We start from the raw sequence: 18372 nt of genomic DNA on the forward strand, positions 1-18372 counted from the left end.
TGGACTCTGCGCCTTTTACCAAACCTCGAGTTGGGCTCCCACTATGGCTCTGTCAGCAATTTTGGAGCAGTGTACTTTTCCAACAGTGCTTCCAACATCAATAGACCGATCCATTAAGCTCCGCCCCATTGCGTATTGACCAATCACAACGCAACGAAGGTCCGACAAATAAGGTCCGACATGCGCGCGCGTATGCTTGGCGTGCGCGGCAGAGTTGTGCAAAAAGGCATTTGAGAGGCGCACGTGTTCTTGCTCACAGGTGCGTCGTGGGCAAAGCCTAATGGATCGGTCTATTGAAGCCCAGAGCCGGAGATGGGGCCTAAGCCAAGGTTTGGGGAAAAAACTTGGTCGGCGTTTCGGTGGATATTTGTAGCCCCTTGTTGTCTTACCTGAGAATAGAGAGTGTAGCGATTGAAGAGTAGTCTCTATACGCTTCATCTATGGGTATGAAACTTACTAACCCGTCCTAAGTCCTAAGATAAATCCCAAGTTAGGAAGAGTTTGGTTTGTTTGTTTAAATGCTCTTCCCATCTAGGGAACTCGGCAAACTCCCACAAAGGGATATAAACACCAAGCTGGCAACAGCCAATCTCTCTCATACAAACAGTGGTTTAACGTCTATGATAATGAATTACACAAATCAAGAAGTTTTGATTCAGTAACTAGACGACAATATTTATTCTAGTCATTGTGAAATCAGTGGTTAGCTGAGGGATTCGAACCCACAACCTTGTGAGTGCAAGTCCTGCAGTCTAACCACTTGGCCACGGTGGCCATGGTGAAATCGACAGCAGGTCTGCGTCCTTGTGGGTATTTGTAGCCACTCGTTGTCTTACCTGAGAATAGAGAGTGTAGCGAACGAGGAGTAGTCTCTATACGCTTCATCTACAAACACCTGTTTGTAGTTACTGTAGGGATATCTGGTACCCAGACACTCCTCAAAGTAATCAAATGCCTGTCAACAAAAATCAAATCACAACCACATTATTATGCATTTCAGAATGACGTAGCAGTTGTCATTAAACAAGTTCATCCAAAGTGAAGATAAATCATGGGTTACAAGAGTTTTTTTTTCCTTCAAATTTCTGTTTAGATGTTGTCAACACGTTGTTTTAGTTACTGTTCACTCCTAAGCTAGGTTGTCAGACTGGCAACCATGTCCAAAGCTTAGCTGTTGATTTACCATTAAAAAAAGAGAGGAATAAATGGTTTTCTTTTTAGAACTGTACATTGAAAAATGTTATTTTGTTCTACACCTTGTTGACCCTCTTGTATGAATGGAAGTAGGTAAAATCTTGCAATGATTTGCGGCAGCTATGGTCTCAAATGGGGTAAGGTGTTTTAAGTGAACCATATATATGTATAATAATTCATGACTGAACAGAACCCAAACTCTCACACAGTCAATTACACTCAGAGGTTCATATTCCTTCTCCTGGTTGCAGAGAAGCACTTGATGGTCTGAACTCACCTCATGTAGAAATGCTGTGGAGTGTTCAAGGAGAGGCTTCAGCTGAGGTAGACAGAAATGAGTCACCTCTGGCATCACTGGATCGACTAAAATCTCATACGGCCTGAAAAACAACAAAGAACAACTTTTTGATATTTAAAGCACAAACTTCAGTTTAGTTTTGTAAAATAACAAGGAAGCCAGAAGCATGAAAAAGCAAAAACTGTTGGGCATGCAGCAGATACACGCGCCTTTGAGTAGTTACATACCAACAGAGTAGTAGCAGTTTAAAAGAGAAATGATAATCATCTGTAAACATTGAATCGGGCCTGGAATTACACAGAAGCAATGACCTCTGCTGCCCTGGTCATGGCCCCGGTGCCCTTTCAAATGGTTTTCCATTGGATGTGCCCTTTGTAAAATGAAAAGGCCAAGATAAAAATACTGTCAAATTGTTGCAAATAATGAGTATGTGTATATTTAATGCGGGACAGCTTGCAAAGAAATTCTGAAAATAGAAACTGCAAAAGCAACAATTTGGACCTTGGTACTGACTGCAGGGGGTCTGTCACCACGACATCCAAAAGCAATTATCATCCTTTTGTTCAACAAAAACTACCACTGAAAATGAAAGAACCCTGCATTAGAAACTTACCCCACCGCGAATGCGATGTTTGGCGCGGAGGTTGGCACATTGAGCATATAATGAAAGGTTTTCTTCCTCATGTCTAGAGTGTACACAGTCTCCACAAGATCCCCCGATGCTACGGCCGTCATGGCTTTATCAACGGTGAACTCTAGCTTCCATGTACAGGGTTCCGAGTAGGTATCGATGCATGGAAACCACGCACGGGATGAGTTCTCGTGACTGTAAGTGAACATATGAGCAGCTCTCTAAAAAAAAAAAGAAAAGAGAAGACAAATATTTATAAATTCTTCTTCTTAAGGGAGGCCGTCTTTAACTAACCCCCATTTACCGCGGTAAACCCCCCGATCCCGGCGGTTTTTCCTTCACCACTTTAATGTGCTTATTATCTACAGGTCAATTCACAAAGCTACACTACGTCACACGAGCATGAGCTTTACTCAAACAGGCTGGGGCAGTGGCTTCAACAAAGAGACCAATTACCGGCACCTTTCTGCAGAGATCTTTAGAAATTGAGACCCAACACTTTGATTGCTCCGCTTTGTCATGGCTGCTCGCTTCACCGAACAAGCCCTAATCCGCTGTATACAATAGCCCAACACCTCCCAAACTTCTTTTGTTGTCCCATTGCTTATTCAGATGTTAGTCCCCCTAGCAAGGGACTGGGGTTTTAATGAGCCCTTCGGCCAGAGCATGACCTCTTGGGCGCTGGTATATTCATGATTTATGCAATCCTTTTGTAAGTGTTCACTGAGTTACGGGATCCGGCGGTTTATGGCGGAAAATGGGGGTTAGTTAAAGACGGCCTCCCTAACCACCCAATTTCTTAAAGCTGTTTAGTAGAAAATACCGCTTAACAAATTTCTTTTCTAAGCAAAAAATTTAGTGGGGAACCAGTCACAGCAATGTAAACTTTGTGGAATTTTAGCTGGTAAACCTGTTTCTTCAAAACAATACTTCCAAAAACTAAAGTTATACTTTCCCTTTAAGGGTTTTCAATTTTAATTTGAGTCGCATGAAAAATCTCACCTCTGCCATGGATCCTTCCGTGTCAGGGACGACAAAGTGAATTCCACCCTGGGGTCTTTCCAAGGAAAACTCTATGCTGACTTGTAACATCTTCTGATCTGAAATACATAAAAATATTCAAATCAACTCTCTGCACGTCTGAGGAAACTATTTTCGTACAACAAGAGTGTCTCTCTGCGTCACTCTCATGCGTGAATTGATTCTCAAATTGTTAAAGGTTGGTGTCCGTTTGGAAATATTGCTGCGTGGCGTGTCTTGGTTGAGTGGTCTAGTCCACCGGACCAAAGCGCTGGGGTGGTCAGCCATAGAGTGTGGGTTCAAATCCTGGTCATGACACTTGTGCCCTTAAGCATGTCACTTGTGCCCTTAAGCATGTCACTTGTGCCCTTAAGCATGTCACTTGTGCTCTTAACCTTAATTGCTTCCTTAAAAAAGTTGGAAGGTATTGCATTTTGCTCCAACAGTCAGGCTCCTAGTGGATGATACCCATGCCTGTACATCCTTACTGAGTGTTGGGGTAACCTTGTATCAGCCCCAGGAGCCCCTGGTGGCAGTTGATCTGGGTTGATAGCCCAGCTCGGTTAAAGGGAAGGTTTCGTCTCAGGAGACGAAATTTATTAAATCATGTTAAAACGTTTTTTCGTGACATTATTTTACTCATTTCTCAAAAAATACAGCACTTATCATAATAGTTTAAGGGAAGCTTTCTACTATCATTATCATCAAACTGCGTAAGTTTAATGTAAATCTGTGGACATCGGTTTTGTGTCCTACAAAAAGTACCAAAACCCTTATAGGTAACTTTACTTACCATTGACAAGATGCATGGCGTCTTGAGGAATCTTAATCAATAACTCTCCGTTGGCCTGATCGGGGTCAACAGAGTTCATGGCTGTACTGTGACATCCAGAGAAGAAATCAAGATTACGCCTGTAAACAAAACAAACATTATTATTAAAGGAAATTTAATTTTCAAATATTCATAGATTTATTGGAAAGATTAGTACATCATGTAATGCAGGTCTGGGCCAACTTTCATGGCTTAAGAAAGGAAAAGGCCCAGTTGGCTCAGAGCAGTAAGGAAAAGGCCCAATTGGTTCAAAACAGGAAGGAAAAGGCCCATTTGGCTCAAAGCAGAAAGGAAAAGGCACAGTTGGCTCAGAGCAGAAAGGAAAAGTCCCAGTTGGCTCAAAGCAGAAAGGAAAAGGCCCAGTTGGCTCGGAGCAGAAAGGAAAAGGCACAGTTGGCTCAGAGCAGAAAGGAAAAGGCACAGTTGGCTCAGAGCAGAAAGGAAAAGGCCCAGTTGGCTCAAAGCAGAAAGGAAAAGGCCCAGTTGGCTCAGAGCAGAAAGGAAAAGGCACAGTTGGCTCAGAGCAGAAAGGAAAAGGCCCAGTTGGCTCAAAGCAGAAAGGAAAAGGCCCAGTTGGCTCGGAGCAGAAAGGAAAGGCCCAATTGGTTCAAAACAGGAAGGAAAAGGCCCAGTTGGCTCAGAGCAGAAAGGAAAAGGCCCAATTGGTTCAAAACAGGAAGGAAAAGGCCCAGTTGGCTCAGAGCAGAAAGGAAAAGGCCCAGTTGGCTCAGAGCAGAAAGGAAAAGGCCCAGTTGCCTCAGAGCAGAAAGGAAAAGTCCCAGTTGGCTCAGAGCAGAAAGGAAAATGCCCAATTGGTTCAATGCAGTAAGGAAAAGGCCCAGTTGGCTCAGAGCAGAAAGGAAAAGACCCAGTTGGCTCAGAGCAGAAAGGAAAAGGCCCAATTGGTTCAAAACAGGAAGGAAAAGGCCCAGTTGGCTCAGAGCAGAAAGGAAAAGGCCCAGTTGGCTCAGAGCAGAAAGGAAAAGGCCCAATTGGTTCAAAACAGGAAGGAAAAGGCCCAGTTGGCTCAGAGCAGAAAGGAAAAGGCCCAGTTGGCTCAGAGCAGAAAGGAAAAGGCCCAGTTGCCTCAGAGCAGAAAGGAAAAGTCCCAGTTGGCTCAGAGCAGAAAGGAAAAGGCCCAATTGGTTCAATGCAGTAAGGAAAAGGCCCAGTTGGCTCAGAGCAGAAAGGAAAAGACCCAGTTGGCTCAGAGCAGAAAGGAAAAGGCCCAATTGGTTCAAAACAGGAAGGAAAAGGCCCAGTTGGCTCAGAGCAGAAAGGAAAAGGCACAGTTGGCTCAGAGCAGAAAGGAAAAGTCCCAATTGGCTCAAAGCAGAAAGGAAAACCCAGTTGGTTCAAAGCAAGAAGGAAAGGGCCCATTTGGCTCAGAGCAGAAAGGAAAAGGCCCAGTTGGCTTAGAGCAGAAAGGAAAAGGCCCAGTTGGCTCAAAGCAGAAAGGAAAAGACCCAGTTGGCTCAAAGCAGAAAGGAAAAGGCCCAGTGGGCTCAGAGCAGAAAGGAAAAGGCCCAATTGGCTCAGAGCAGAAAGGAAAAGGCCCAGTTGGCTCGAAGCAGAAAGGAAAAGGCCCAGTTGGCTCAAAGCAGAAAGGAAAAGGCCCAGTTGGCTCAAAGCACAAAGGAAAAGGCCCAGTTGGCTCAAAGCAGAAAGGAAAAGACCCAGTTGGCTCAGAGCAGAAAGAGCAAAGATCTAAGAAAGACCCAGTCGGCTCAGAGCAAAAAGGACTTTATTCAAGACCTAGTCAGCTCACAGCAGAAAGGACTGACAAGATAATATAAATACTTTCTGGGTTGTTCGAGGTCTTATAAATCCTTTCTGATTTTGAGCTGACTGTATGAACTTACTGTTTCGTTTCATTTTGGCAGATGGAGAGTGACGGATCACTGTACATGAATGATGCCTCCCATATCTCGTTAATGCAGATACGATAGATTCGTGTTCTTTAGTTAAGGTAAATAATAATTTAAATAACTTTTAGTTTTACCCTTACAACGATGTTAATGGTAATAAGATTTGTTTAGTGTTGGTATAGACAATGTGACCTCTGACGTCACACGAAAACCATAACATGATTCGCGCGCATACCGCCGGGCAAAACCTTTGTGTTTTGGCAGCCAGCTAGAAAGTGTATGCAATCTTACCATAACTACGTGCTTTTTGCCCGGCGAAATATGATGTATGCAGTGTTTTTTTCAACAGAGGGCGGTTTGAATGTAAACATAGGTCACATCGTCTATACATAGAAAACTATTCACTGTGCTGATACACTTTGCGAGCGCGTGTAAAAAAGAAAGTATTTTAACACAATCTACTTCAACTGATTGGCAAACCAAAAGTACCTGCTCTGCGCATGCGCTTGTCAAAATCTTGTGAGCACTTGTGGGGCGCTAAGCAAGTATGTTGAGGCATTCCATTTCAAATGAATCGTGTTCTTTTGTGGTCAACCTACACTGCAAACCATACCACAAGATCAAAGAAGAATTTGTAGGGACCAATTGCTCTGCGACTCTAATGCTTGGTGCCTCTTTTGATAGCAGGCTGATTAACACATCACGTGGCATGTTATGGTCGAGCGGTTAAGAGCACTGGATTCAAGCTCTGGTGTTTGATCAACAGAGTGTTGGTTTGATCCCCGGTCGTGAAACTTGCTACATAAAATTGGGGAGGTAGTGCTTTCTGATCTACCGGCCAGGCTTCGGACTGATGATACCCAAGCCTACATCCGTATGGACTGTAAAAGGGGTAACCCTGTTTCAGCCCTAGGAGTAGGTGGCAACGGCCTCTGGAAAAATAATAATTGTAGCTCACACCTTGAAGTGGCCAACAGGCCTCGTGTGTCTGGCGACTTGCATAAAAAAGAAGAAAAGAAAAAAGAATGGAGTAACCACAAAAATTATTTGAAAAAAAATATCCATTACAATTGGATACTTACTTCAAAGTCACTTTTCCATCAGGTCCAGAACACAGTGCTTTATATTGCTTGGTGTTTGAGTAAAACCCAAATGAATTTCTCAATCCTCACCTCTGATGCGATTATAACATCTATTAAATTTCAAATTGATTCATAAATTCAACTTGTTCGAAATGCTTTGAGTAGATTCTTAATCTCTACATGATCTGCCAATGTCAGAAAAAGGATATTGCACTGTTTGCTGTTGAGGAAGATCCGATTGACCCCTGACCTAAGGGGAAGGAGATGTAGTTCAACATAGCCCTGCAATAAAATAACAATAGGCATTAGATTTGGATTAGGATATTATTTCTCAAGGCTCTTATTAGAGCCAAACGAGAAGAGAGAAGACAACTAAGAAAATTTCAGTTTTAGATGTGGGAGAATTATTCCAGGGAAAACTCACACAGTCAAGTAGGGACTGAAAACCCAATCCACTAGTGAAATTCAAACCGATGTCCCAGAGGTGGAGCGCGAGGCAAGACACGACTGACCGCCATTAGTTCAGGCACTTTTAACCACAGAGCTTGAGTTTGTTAACTTATCAACCACAACGCACTGCGATCATTTATTTTTCCATTAACTACATGTGATTTTTAGGAAAACAGAGTACATATGTACAACTTTTTAAGACTTATAAACTCTTTATAATAAGAGGCTCTACAACAAGAACAATTTGAGCAAACTTACGATGATTGATTTCCTCTGAAAGTTGACTCCGGTTATGCACAATATCTGATGATTCGTAAAAATATAAAACAAAAAGGACATGTAATTATTCTGAATTTTAGTCTACATTTTTGTAGTTGACAAACTTCAATAAATCAAACAAAACTTTTAAAAGCATTCATTTTTTTGTATAAGAGGAAACAAAAAAATTCCAATCACAGGGCGACAGGAAGTTGCCTTCTAAAGTTTCTATTAAAGGCAGTGGACACTATTGGTAATTGTCAAAGACTAGCCTTTACAGTTGGTGTATCTCAACATAATATGCATAAAATTACAAACCTGTGAAAATTTGAGCTCAATCGGTCATCGAAGTTGCGAGATAATAATGAAAGAAAAATAACCCTTGTCACACGAAGTTGTGTGCATTTAGATGGTTGATTTCGAGACCTCAAGTTCTAAATTGAGGTCTCGAAATCAAATTCGTGGAAAATTACTTCTTTCTCGAAAACTATGCCACTTCAGAGGGAACCGTTTCTCACAATGTTTTATACCATCAATCTCTCCCCATTACTCGTTTCCAAATAAGGTTTTAATCCCTTATACTAATAATTTTTTTGAGTAATTACCAATAGTTTCCACTGCCTTTAATGTTTTTTGACAACGAAAAAGTGTCACTGTCACTATCAGGCTTGAGATTTTGTTCATGTACGAGCAAGGCTTTTTTTTAATTTCAGTTTTGGAAGAATTTTTGTATCCTCGTTCATGCCACCACATTTTCACTCATTTTTGTTTTAAAGGGAAAAGTTTCCGTATGGCACCACCACTTTTTCATTCGATATGAAATAATATAGTATCTAATTTACCTCAATGAGATATCCCTTTTTCTAAAAATGAGTGAAAAAGTGGTGGCGCACATACGGAAAGTTATCCATTTGAAGGATTATCTCTTATTTAATCAATCAAATCATTGTGATCATGTTCATGTTTGATTTTGAATGATAAAAACCCGGGCCAACCAAACAAAACAAAATTGACAAACCTCTATCTATTCAATCGAGCAAAACATAAAAGCATAATTTTCTTGTATAGGAGGAAATTACAAAATTACATTTCTACCTCCATGCATTCACAAACAAACTTTCAAATCCAAAGTTGTTGTTTTGAATTTGATTGCAATCTTTCTTAAATTGCGCCACATTGAACAGTTTTTCCATCAATGCGCAAGAATAACTCGTGCACATTATAAGTTGTCGTTGGTAAATGCGCATTATCATAAAATGCCCGACTTGAACATTGCACAATTTGCTAACACGAGAGGGCATTGCTTATTTAAAGAACGAGAAAAAAAGAAATACTTATAATCTAAATGGACGAGGTGTCTCGAACGTTTTCTCTCCTTTCTTGAAGATCTTGGACATCTTTAGCTGTTTTTCTACGACCTAATTGGAACACAATCAACTCGAAAACCTAAATAAACGGAGTTTTTGTTTGGAAAAATAAAATATTCGTCTGCTCCGCTCATTTTTATGCACAACATGACCTTTAACAACTTAAAAATATCGAATATAAGTAAACCACTAAACAAAATATAATAATTAAAGAACATCATTCTCAAACTGTTAAACGTACTCAAGTATTTTTATATGTAGCATTTCTTGAGCAATTAGTAATGTTTTAGAATGAAATAAGATTATAATATTTAATGTTACTAAAATTTGCCTCGTTTTGGTAGATTTATCAAAGCGCGCCCTCTACCTCTTTTACATGTGGCTTCTGTGCTAGTTGCGAACCCTCGGTAAATCACGAATTAAAATTGCTTAGAAATAACAAATAGCTTTAAATTATCTTGATTATTTTATGTTTAAATAGTAGTGGAATAAATAATGTTGGGTACGAGTTATGAATTTGTAGTATAAGAGACTTTTAAGATGTTACAAAATTAGAATGTTTCTTGTCATTTGAACATTAACAAATTCCGGTTTACCTTGCATGCAATGCACACTGCCGTGCCACAAACGGCGGTGGCGCCCAGCCGGCCCAGAGCCAGCAGTGCGCGTTCGGTCATCCAGCGTTTCTTCGGAGCAATTTCTAGCTCAATGCCTCCTTATAATATATGGCAAATGTAGGGTCTTCTAAGTTAGTTAAAACCCTGACAATAGTTGAATAAGGAGATGATTTAAAAATGAAAAAGTTTTTTTTTGTTTCCCCAACCAACAAAGAATTGTCCCCCAATTTTTGAAATTTAAATTGAAATTCCACAAAAAAAGTCACTACTCCTACACTAGATTTGTTTTAAATCTTTGGCTAGGCTTTGCCTAGTTTTATTAGCATTGTTGTCATGGTTGTGATGGCAAATAAAATGTATGATTTTGTGCTTGAGGTAATGTTTAAATTTTAACAAAATGTAAATAAGGGGGGGGGGGGGGTAATCCATGTATAATTTTATGATGATGAATCGCTCCTCTAACGTCTAAATCTTTGACTCTGAGACACAACATGTTGAGCTGATGATTAGCTTACTGTAACTGATGAACAAAGTTTGTTGACTGAAAGACTGAAAGCTATGTCTATGACTTAGGCCCACAGTACATACATGTATATTAAAAGTCTTTTGAGAAGTTAAGTTGAAAAACATGGAAGAAAACACTGAAGAGTGAATGATGGAGACTTTCAGGACACCACCGCATGCACTGTACCTTTTTTTTGTCCTTGAAATTTTAAAGCTGTTAAATTATAAAACAGTAAAAATTTAAGAAAAAGAAGTAGGGTAGCGGTGGGGGGGGGGGGGGGGGCTATCATCCAAGTGCCCCAGTTACTGGGTCCAAGACATGACTCTAGTCTGTGCAATCAATAACAATTTATTGTGTTATTTTGGGTCTACAGAGAAAACGCCAAAATGCAGAACGAAGCCGGTGAATACGTAGATCTCTACACCCCACGTAAATGGTGAGTTAATATCTAGACCCACACACGGCAAACATCATTAAGAGAAAACCATAGAATGCCCCAGATTGCAAATTAAGGCTTTCGAAACCAAAGTAAACACCAAGTGGAAATCATTTCGAAGACCCTGCTTCGGCTAAACATCCAAAGGTTTGGGTCCATAATGCCTCACAGTTATGAAACATCCTGGGCAGAACCCTTGTTTTGCTGTCCTCGAACATAACAATAACGTTCCTGTTATTGGGAGGTAAATTGGCCAGCCCCAACGATCGTGTTGAAGCAAGAGTTGACTGTACAGATTTCAGAAGTGGACAAACTGTCCTCTTAATTTATAATTATATTAATAATGGAAACAGTTTTTATATAGCGCAAAATTACATTGAAGTCTCAAAGCGCTTTTGGTTTGATTAGTAATAAAAAAAAGTAATTGTTTTTCTTCTTCTCCCTGCAGTTCTGCCAGCAAGAACATTATCAACGCCAAGGACCATGCTGCTATTCAGATCAACATAGCTGAGGTATATTTCAATACTCACCAAGCTTCTCTCTGGGGGTGTGAATTATGATGTTATATGTTTGTGTTTGTTTAAGGCAGTGGACACTATTGGTAGTTACTCAAAATAATTATTGTCATAAAACCTTACTTGGTAATGAGTAATGGGGAGAGGTTGATAGTACAAAACATTGTGAGAAACGGCTCCCTCTGAAGTGACGTAGTTTTCGAGAAAGAAGTAATTTTCCACGAATTTGATTTCGAGACTTCAAGTTTAGAACTTGAGGTCTCGAAATCAACCATCTAAACGCACACAACTTCGTGTGACATGGGTGTTTTTTTCTTTCATTATTATCTCGCAATTTCGATGACCGATTGAGCTCAAATTTTCACAGGTTTGTTATTTTATGCATATGTTGAGATACACCAACTGTGAAGGCTAGTCTTTGACAATTACCAATAGTGTTCAGTGTCTTTAAGATGATCTTCCCATCAAGGAAACATGGCAAACTCTCACAAGGAAATATGAACCAAGCGATCGCAAAAGCCAATCTCTCTCATACAAAGATTGGTTTATTGTCTATGAATATGAATTACACAAATCAAGAAATTATGATTCAGTAACTAGATGTCAATACTTAATCTAGTCATTGTGAAATCAGCGGTTAACTTGGGGGGGGGGGGTTGAACCAATGTGATTTCAAGACCCTCAGTCTATCCACCGACCACGGTGTCGTCGTGACTATGCTGTGTTGGGCTAGAGAAGCATTTTTGCATTAAAGGCGGTGGACACTATTGGTAATTACTCAAAATAATTATTAGCATAAAACCTTACTTGGTGACGAGTAATATATGGTGAGGTTGATGGTATAAAACATTGTGAGAAACGGCTCCCTCTGAAGTGCCATAGTTTTCGCGAAAGAAGTAATTTTCCTCAAATTTGATTTCAAGACCTCAGATTTAGAATTTGAGGTCTCGAATTCAACCATCTAAACGCACACAACTTGGTGTGACCAGGGTGTTTTTTCTTTCATTATTATCTCGCAACTTTGACGACCAATTGAGCTCAAATTTTCAAAGGTTTGTTATTTTATGCATATGTTGAGACACACCAAGTGAGAAGACTAGTCTTTGACAATTACCAAAAGTGTCCGGTGTCTTTAACCCTCTTTGACAGGGCTCTAATTTTGGAGAAACGGAAACAACTGAAGGAAATTTGGAAAGGGGCTAAACTGCCAGTTAAACATCCCAAGTCTAGGTTCGGGACTGATACTTCACGGAGGCGACAAAGGCGATTGCGTCCTTGCCCCCTGGTCATTGCCTTGATGCCCTTGAAATGCTGCGGTAGAAACTTACAATTTCCTCGTAGGGTGCCCTTTTATACCAAGAAGAAAATGCCTTGGTGCCCTTGCCCTTTCAAAAACGAAGCATACAGGCCTGTAAGGTTCATCATTCAATATTATGTTGATAATAATTGTGTGAACTATTTATTTGCAGGTTGACCCAACCAATGGCCATTACAATGGTAGCTTCAAGACCTATGCCATCTGCGGGGCCATCAGAACCATGGTAAGTAGAAATCAAATCATTTGGGCATGTCAAATCTTGTATGAATCTGCACGTTGACATGCACCTATTTTGTGACTTGGGGTGACTGTAAACATATTTCGCATGACGTGGAACATCAGTGTCTTGCTGACGGGACTGATGGTAGAACTAAATAAACAGTAACTTTTGTCGGAGTTGAGGCTTTGCATGGATGCGGTACACAATCCAATAATATCCTCTGTGAAAGATTAGACGGCACTGAAATTGATTTGTTCTCCAGGTGCACTCTTCAAAATCAAGGCTCCGGCTCAGGCAATTGATATCCTCTGTTGAAGATAAGATGGCACTGAATCAAAGCAAGTTGATTTGTTCTCCAGTGCACTCTTCAGAATCAAGGGCTCCGGCTGGGGCTCCATCCATAATTTTAAGCCTACACTTTCTGTATGGGACTTCCAACAGGTGGACTGACAGTGTCCAAGCCGGAGCCTCACCTGGGAAACTGCCTTGGTGACATCAGATGAAATGTCTTAAATGCAATTGCACAACCCATGGGCATCATCACCTTAGAGAAATCTTCCTTCTTAAAACCATTTTGGGAGTCGTATTCCCTGTGTGTGTGTTGTTACCTTGCAGTATGAATGTTAAAAGATTATTACAAATTGTTTTTCCTTTTGAACTGTTTATCCTCAGGGGGAGTCGGATGATTGCATCAACAGACTAGCTCTCGCTGATAACATCGTAGCCAAGTAAGTTCTCACCAGATATCAAACTTGAACAAGCTACAGTGAACCTGATTCCAGTCATCCCATTCACTTCTCCTTTTAAAAAGTCCAAGACGGTGTCAATGCTCAATTTTCGAGGGGAAATCCACAGGGCTGGTAGCTCAAAAAATGTGCTGCCCCGGAGAATCTGTTTCAAGACCGGAATCAAAACGAGAACAATACTATCTTTACAGTTTCACATTTGAGCCTTTTTGTGTTTAAGATTAAGCACTATCTAAGAGAAGATTAATCTCATTTTCTTATGGGTAATACTTCACTACCCAACGGAATTGAAAGATAATTTTCTTAAAGGCAGTGGACACTATTGGTAATTACTCAAAATGATTATGAGCATAAAACCTTAATTTATGACGAGTAATGGGGAGAGGTTGATGGTATAAAACATTGGGAGAAACGGCTCCCTCTGAAGTGACATAGTTTTCGAGAAAGAAGTAATTTTCCACGAATTTGATTTCGAGACCTCAGGTTTAGAATTTGAGGTCTCGAAATCAACCATCTAAACGCACACAACATTGTGTGATAAGGGTGTTTTTTCTTTCATTATCACGCAACTTCGACGACCAATTGAGTTCAAATGTTCACAGGTTTGTTATTTTATGCATATGTTGAGATGCACCAAGTGAGAAGCCTGGTCTTTGACAATTACCAACAGTGTCCACTGACTTTAAGTGTGATCAACCATGTACATGAAATCACAAGCTTGTGAAAATTTGGGGTAGTTCAATGTGGGAGTCGGGAGAAAATAATCAAAAACCATCGCAATTTTCAGCATGTTATACACAATGATAAATAATCTATATATTTTGTATACTTTATGTTGATTGCTAAATGTTGTCGGTCCCTGTTATTTGTTTTACAGGAACTTCAGTCAGTATTAGATGTTCTTAGGCAATCACAACTGAGGCCAGGGGAAGTCTTCAAGCCATTGACGAAACATCAAAGTCAACTAGCTGGTTTGAATCATCTGGCTTACAGACTTTCTACACAACGACACACCAGATTGGCAACACTTGTCATGTGCAGTTGTTGCACTTGAACAGATTACATCCTGAGCAATATTAGTTTCTTGCAAAAGGAAGATGATTTTTATAATGCATCTTAAGATCCTAATATTACAATTTCCTGAACCAGTTAATGTTAATATCAATACTGAATAAAAATGTGTCTCAGTTGTGAAAAGTAAACTTTGCAGTTTGGATTCGTTTTCTTAGTTGTTTGTTTATATTAATTTCCACACAATAACAAGTCTTAAGCACGGTTCATACTTGCTACGAATGTGAAACGAATGGTGATGTCACATATTCCCAACAAATTATTCACAGCAGTTGAACTGTGCTCAACTTTTGCAAAACATTCGCTACGATAACGTCGAATTTGCTTTGCATTCCCATTTGAAGGAAGTATGAACCGTGCTTCAAAAGAATGGCTTGGAAGAAAATAATACATCTTTACATTGAGCAGAGGGCCGTCTAGAAACCAGTAGGGCTTGTTCCGATGACCCTATGTACACTACATGTAGTTGTTAATGGGAAGGTGGGTGTATGCATGCGAAAGTCGGTATATAGCGCACGTTGAATAAACAATGTACTCGAGGCACTTGGCTTTACAAACTGTGGAAGATAGGTTATTGAGTTGATGAATTATGAAATATGAAGCACCTTATAAGGCTTTACAAGGTGCTACGACGCATTCACCAGCCACTGCCATGAACACCGGGGCAAACCCCTTATCTTTTCGATAAGTGCACTTGGTTCCTTTAATACATGCATTACACAACACATAGGACCAACTGCTTTTCGTCCCATCCAAAGGACGAAGCAATGGCTCTGTGTCTTGCAAAGGACACTGGATTCCAACCCACACTTGGCTGATCAGAAACACCAGAGTTTGAAGTCGGTGCTCTTAACTGCTCGGCAACAACACTTCAACAAAGTATACCATGCCTATAAGCATCCAGCACATAAAGGCATCTTCTGTGTGACTTAAATCTTCTTACAAATGACTTCAAAAATCAATTAAAAAAAGCTACCAATCATTAATCTCTGACAATCTTTAGATTCTTCTTTAATTGCAACTTCATTACTCAGGACAATTTTATGGGCAAGCATGTTAGAGACTTGTAATTTTGTCTTCTGCTTTTACAGGGACTCTATCCATTTGAAAAAAGAGCGCATCACAAAACTGAAGTTGACCCTGGGACCCCTCTAGTGATAGACTTGATTCAAGTCCCAAACATGTAATGTGCAAGCAGCACGTCTCTTGACTGGAAACAAATTGCATGACCACATCACTCCAATCCTTTATAATCTACATTAGCTTCCCATCAAACAACGCATCAAATTCAAAATAATCATTCTCACTTTCAAGGCACTCCAAGGTTTAGCCCCACTCTACATTCAAAACCTACAGGTTGACTCCCCGTACTACAAGACCGGGTCTTAGATTCACCAGCAACATGCTCCTTGTTCCCCGGTCTCGTCTAGCCAGCTACGGGGAAAGGGGTTTTTCCATTACAGCACCCATGCTCTGGAATTCACTCCCTGAAAACCTCAGGAAACTCCATGACATCTCCATCTTTCAGCATCAACTTAAGACACACCTGTTCACACTTGCTTTCCCCAACACTTGAGAATTTTCCCTCTTTCCATCTTGACCGGCGCCTTTGAGTGGTTTTTCACCAGATTTAGCGCGCCTTTATAAATGCTGTGTTATTATTATTATTTATTATAAGAAGTGCGCCCCCATCGTCAAAATGTAGTTATTGCAGCTGCGATCCTGTCCCGCACGCGGAACAGGTTTCTTTTTTCTCTGGCGATGGCACGGGATTGGGACTTGAGTCAAGTGGGAGTGAATACCTTTGGTACATTGACACTGACTATAGTAAAAACTTAGCTTGGTAAAGAGCACTGCAGAGCTGTTATTAAACATTGTTAAAAATTGACACCGTGATCCTTTGAAGTAATGTACACCGTAGTTTTAGAGGAGTGTCTATTTTTCACCCACAAATTTGAATATGAGAGAGGCTTCCACAAGGGTGCTTTTTCTGAAGATTAATTTACTTGCAACTTCGATGACCAATTGAACCCAATGTTCACAGATTTCTAATGTTATGCATAAATGTACATGTACATAAAATCTCGCTCAAATTGTTTCAGTTTATGCTTATCAATTCCTTGGGTTAATTTTAACATTCTACACCAACGACTATTTTTTTTTTTTTTTTAAACACGATTCTGCACATTAAATTGCGAGAGACCTTCTAAACTGCACACTTGCATTACACCCCCCTAAGCACTTAAAGACACTGGACACTATTGGTGATTGTCAAAGACCAGGCTTCTCACTTGGTGTATCTCAGCATATGCATAAAATAACAAACCTGTGAAAATTTGAGCTCAATCGGTCGTCGAAGTTGCGAGATAACAATGAAAGAAAAATAACCCTTGTCACACGAAGTTGTGTGCGTTTAGATGGTTGAATTCGAGACCTCAAGTTCTAAATCTGAGGTCTCTAAATCAAATTCGTGGAAAATTACTTCTTTCTCAAAAACTATGGCACTTCAGAGGGAGCCGTTTCTCACAATGTTTTATACCATCAACCTCTCCCCATTACTCGTCACCAAGAAAGGTTTTATGGCAATAATTATTTTAAGTAATTACCAATAGTGTCCACTGCCTTTAAAGGCACTGGACACTATTGGTAACTACTCAGAATAATTGTTAGCATAAAACCTTACTTGGTTACAAGCTAGCAATGGAGAGCTGTTGATAGTACATGTATAAAACACCGTGAGCATCAGCTCCCTCTGAAGAAATGTAGTTTTTGAAAGAGGTAATTTCTCTCTAAAATATTTGAATTGAATTTGAGATCTCAGCTGAGGTCTCTAATTCAAGGCATCTGAAAGCACACAACCTGTGCGACAAGGGTGTGTTTTCTTCTTCCATTATTCTCTCGCAACTTCGACGACCAATTGAGTAGACAATTTTCAAAGGTTTGTTATTTTATGCATATAATGGGAGACAAGTGAGAAGACTGGTCTTTGACAACAACCAAAGGTGTCCAGTGTCTTTAAACAATAAAAAATATTTGTAATTACTTGCATAAGCATTCTACCTGTGTTTAAAGAGCTTTTTATATTGACAAGATTGCTAACTTCCACACTGTTTTGATGCCATGTGGGCAAGCCAATGTATGCGTACAAACAAACAGTGTAATTTATTACAATCGACCTGCTTCAAAGTTGCATAATATTACGAAAAAAGCGAAAAAATACAAAAAAAATTCCTGTGATAAATAATTACAGACATGTACAGAATCAAATATAATCTCTAAATGCACTCAGCGTTGCAAAATCTTACTATTATATATACAATCTATCGATAAACTTTGGTTATAGTACACTGAAAGGCAATAAGACTCTTTTTTTTGGTATATCACATTTCACTCTTAATAATAGTACTGCATGGAATCAAATATTGTTGATAACTATACCTGCCAACTTTAACAATATTTACAATACAATCTGACAAAGCAAACTGATTAAATCTCTCTTATTTATAAAATATCTTCCATCTCAACAAGTAAAGTACTTATTCAAATACCAAAGAAGTGCAGTACTTGTCACAAACTCATCTGCAAAGAATACCTTTGTGTTTTTTTTTAACCGTTCCTCCGTTTGTTTTAAAGGCAGTGGACATTATTGGTATTTGTCAAAGACCAGTCTTCTCACTTGGTGTATATCAACATGTGCATAAAATAACAAACCTGTGAAAATTTGAGCTCAATTGGTTGTCGGAGTTGCGAGATAACTATGAATGAAACAACACCCCTGTCACACGAAGTTGTGTTCTTTTGGATGCTTGATTTCGAGACCTCAAATCCTAAACTTGAGGTCTCGAAATCAAATTTGTGGAAAATTACTTCTTTCTCGAAAACTACGGCACTTCAGAGGGAGCCGTTTCCCACATTTGTTTTTTACTATCAACCTCTCCCCATTA

General features: G+C 39.8%; 2 protein-coding genes across 2 annotated transcripts in view; one reads left to right on the plus strand and one right to left on the minus strand.

Annotated features, from left to right (window-relative positions):
- The window catches only part of LOC139952487 (transcription initiation factor TFIID subunit 2-like), a 33198-nt gene extending 24065 nt beyond the window's left edge, over positions 1-9133 (minus strand). Inside the window, exons 1-9 of the mRNA XM_071951629.1 lie at positions 8972-9133; positions 7634-7688; positions 7140-7207; positions 5838-5933; positions 3937-4055; positions 3126-3223; positions 2106-2344; positions 1472-1574; positions 837-955 (exon numbers count right to left, since the gene is read on the minus strand). Of these exons, the coding sequence (XP_071807730.1) occupies positions 837-955; positions 1472-1574; positions 2106-2344; positions 3126-3223; positions 3937-4055; positions 5838-5933; positions 7140-7207; positions 7634-7688; positions 8972-9030 (956 nt within the window). The 5' untranslated portion in view covers positions 9031-9133. The remainder of the gene's footprint in view (positions 1-836; positions 956-1471; positions 1575-2105; positions 2345-3125; positions 3224-3936; positions 4056-5837; positions 5934-7139; positions 7208-7633; positions 7689-8971) is intronic.
- Positions 9134-9359: 226 nt separating this feature from the next.
- LOC139952266 (small ribosomal subunit protein eS21-like) lies at positions 9360-14559 on the plus strand. Its single transcript, XM_071951343.1, has 6 exons — positions 9360-9407; positions 10496-10558; positions 11007-11070; positions 12543-12614; positions 13284-13339; positions 14235-14559. The coding sequence occupies exons 2-6, from the start codon at positions 10509-10511 to the stop codon at positions 14251-14253; spliced, it is 261 nt and encodes an 86-aa protein (XP_071807444.1). The 5' UTR covers positions 9360-9407; positions 10496-10508; the 3' UTR covers positions 14254-14559.
- The last annotated feature ends 3813 nt before the right edge of the window (positions 14560-18372 follow it).

The sequence above is a fragment of the Asterias amurensis genome, chromosome 20 (genome assembly GCF_032118995.1).
Source record: "Asterias amurensis chromosome 20, ASM3211899v1".
In the NCBI taxonomy this organism is placed as follows: domain Eukaryota; kingdom Metazoa; phylum Echinodermata; class Asteroidea; order Forcipulatida; family Asteriidae; genus Asterias; species Asterias amurensis.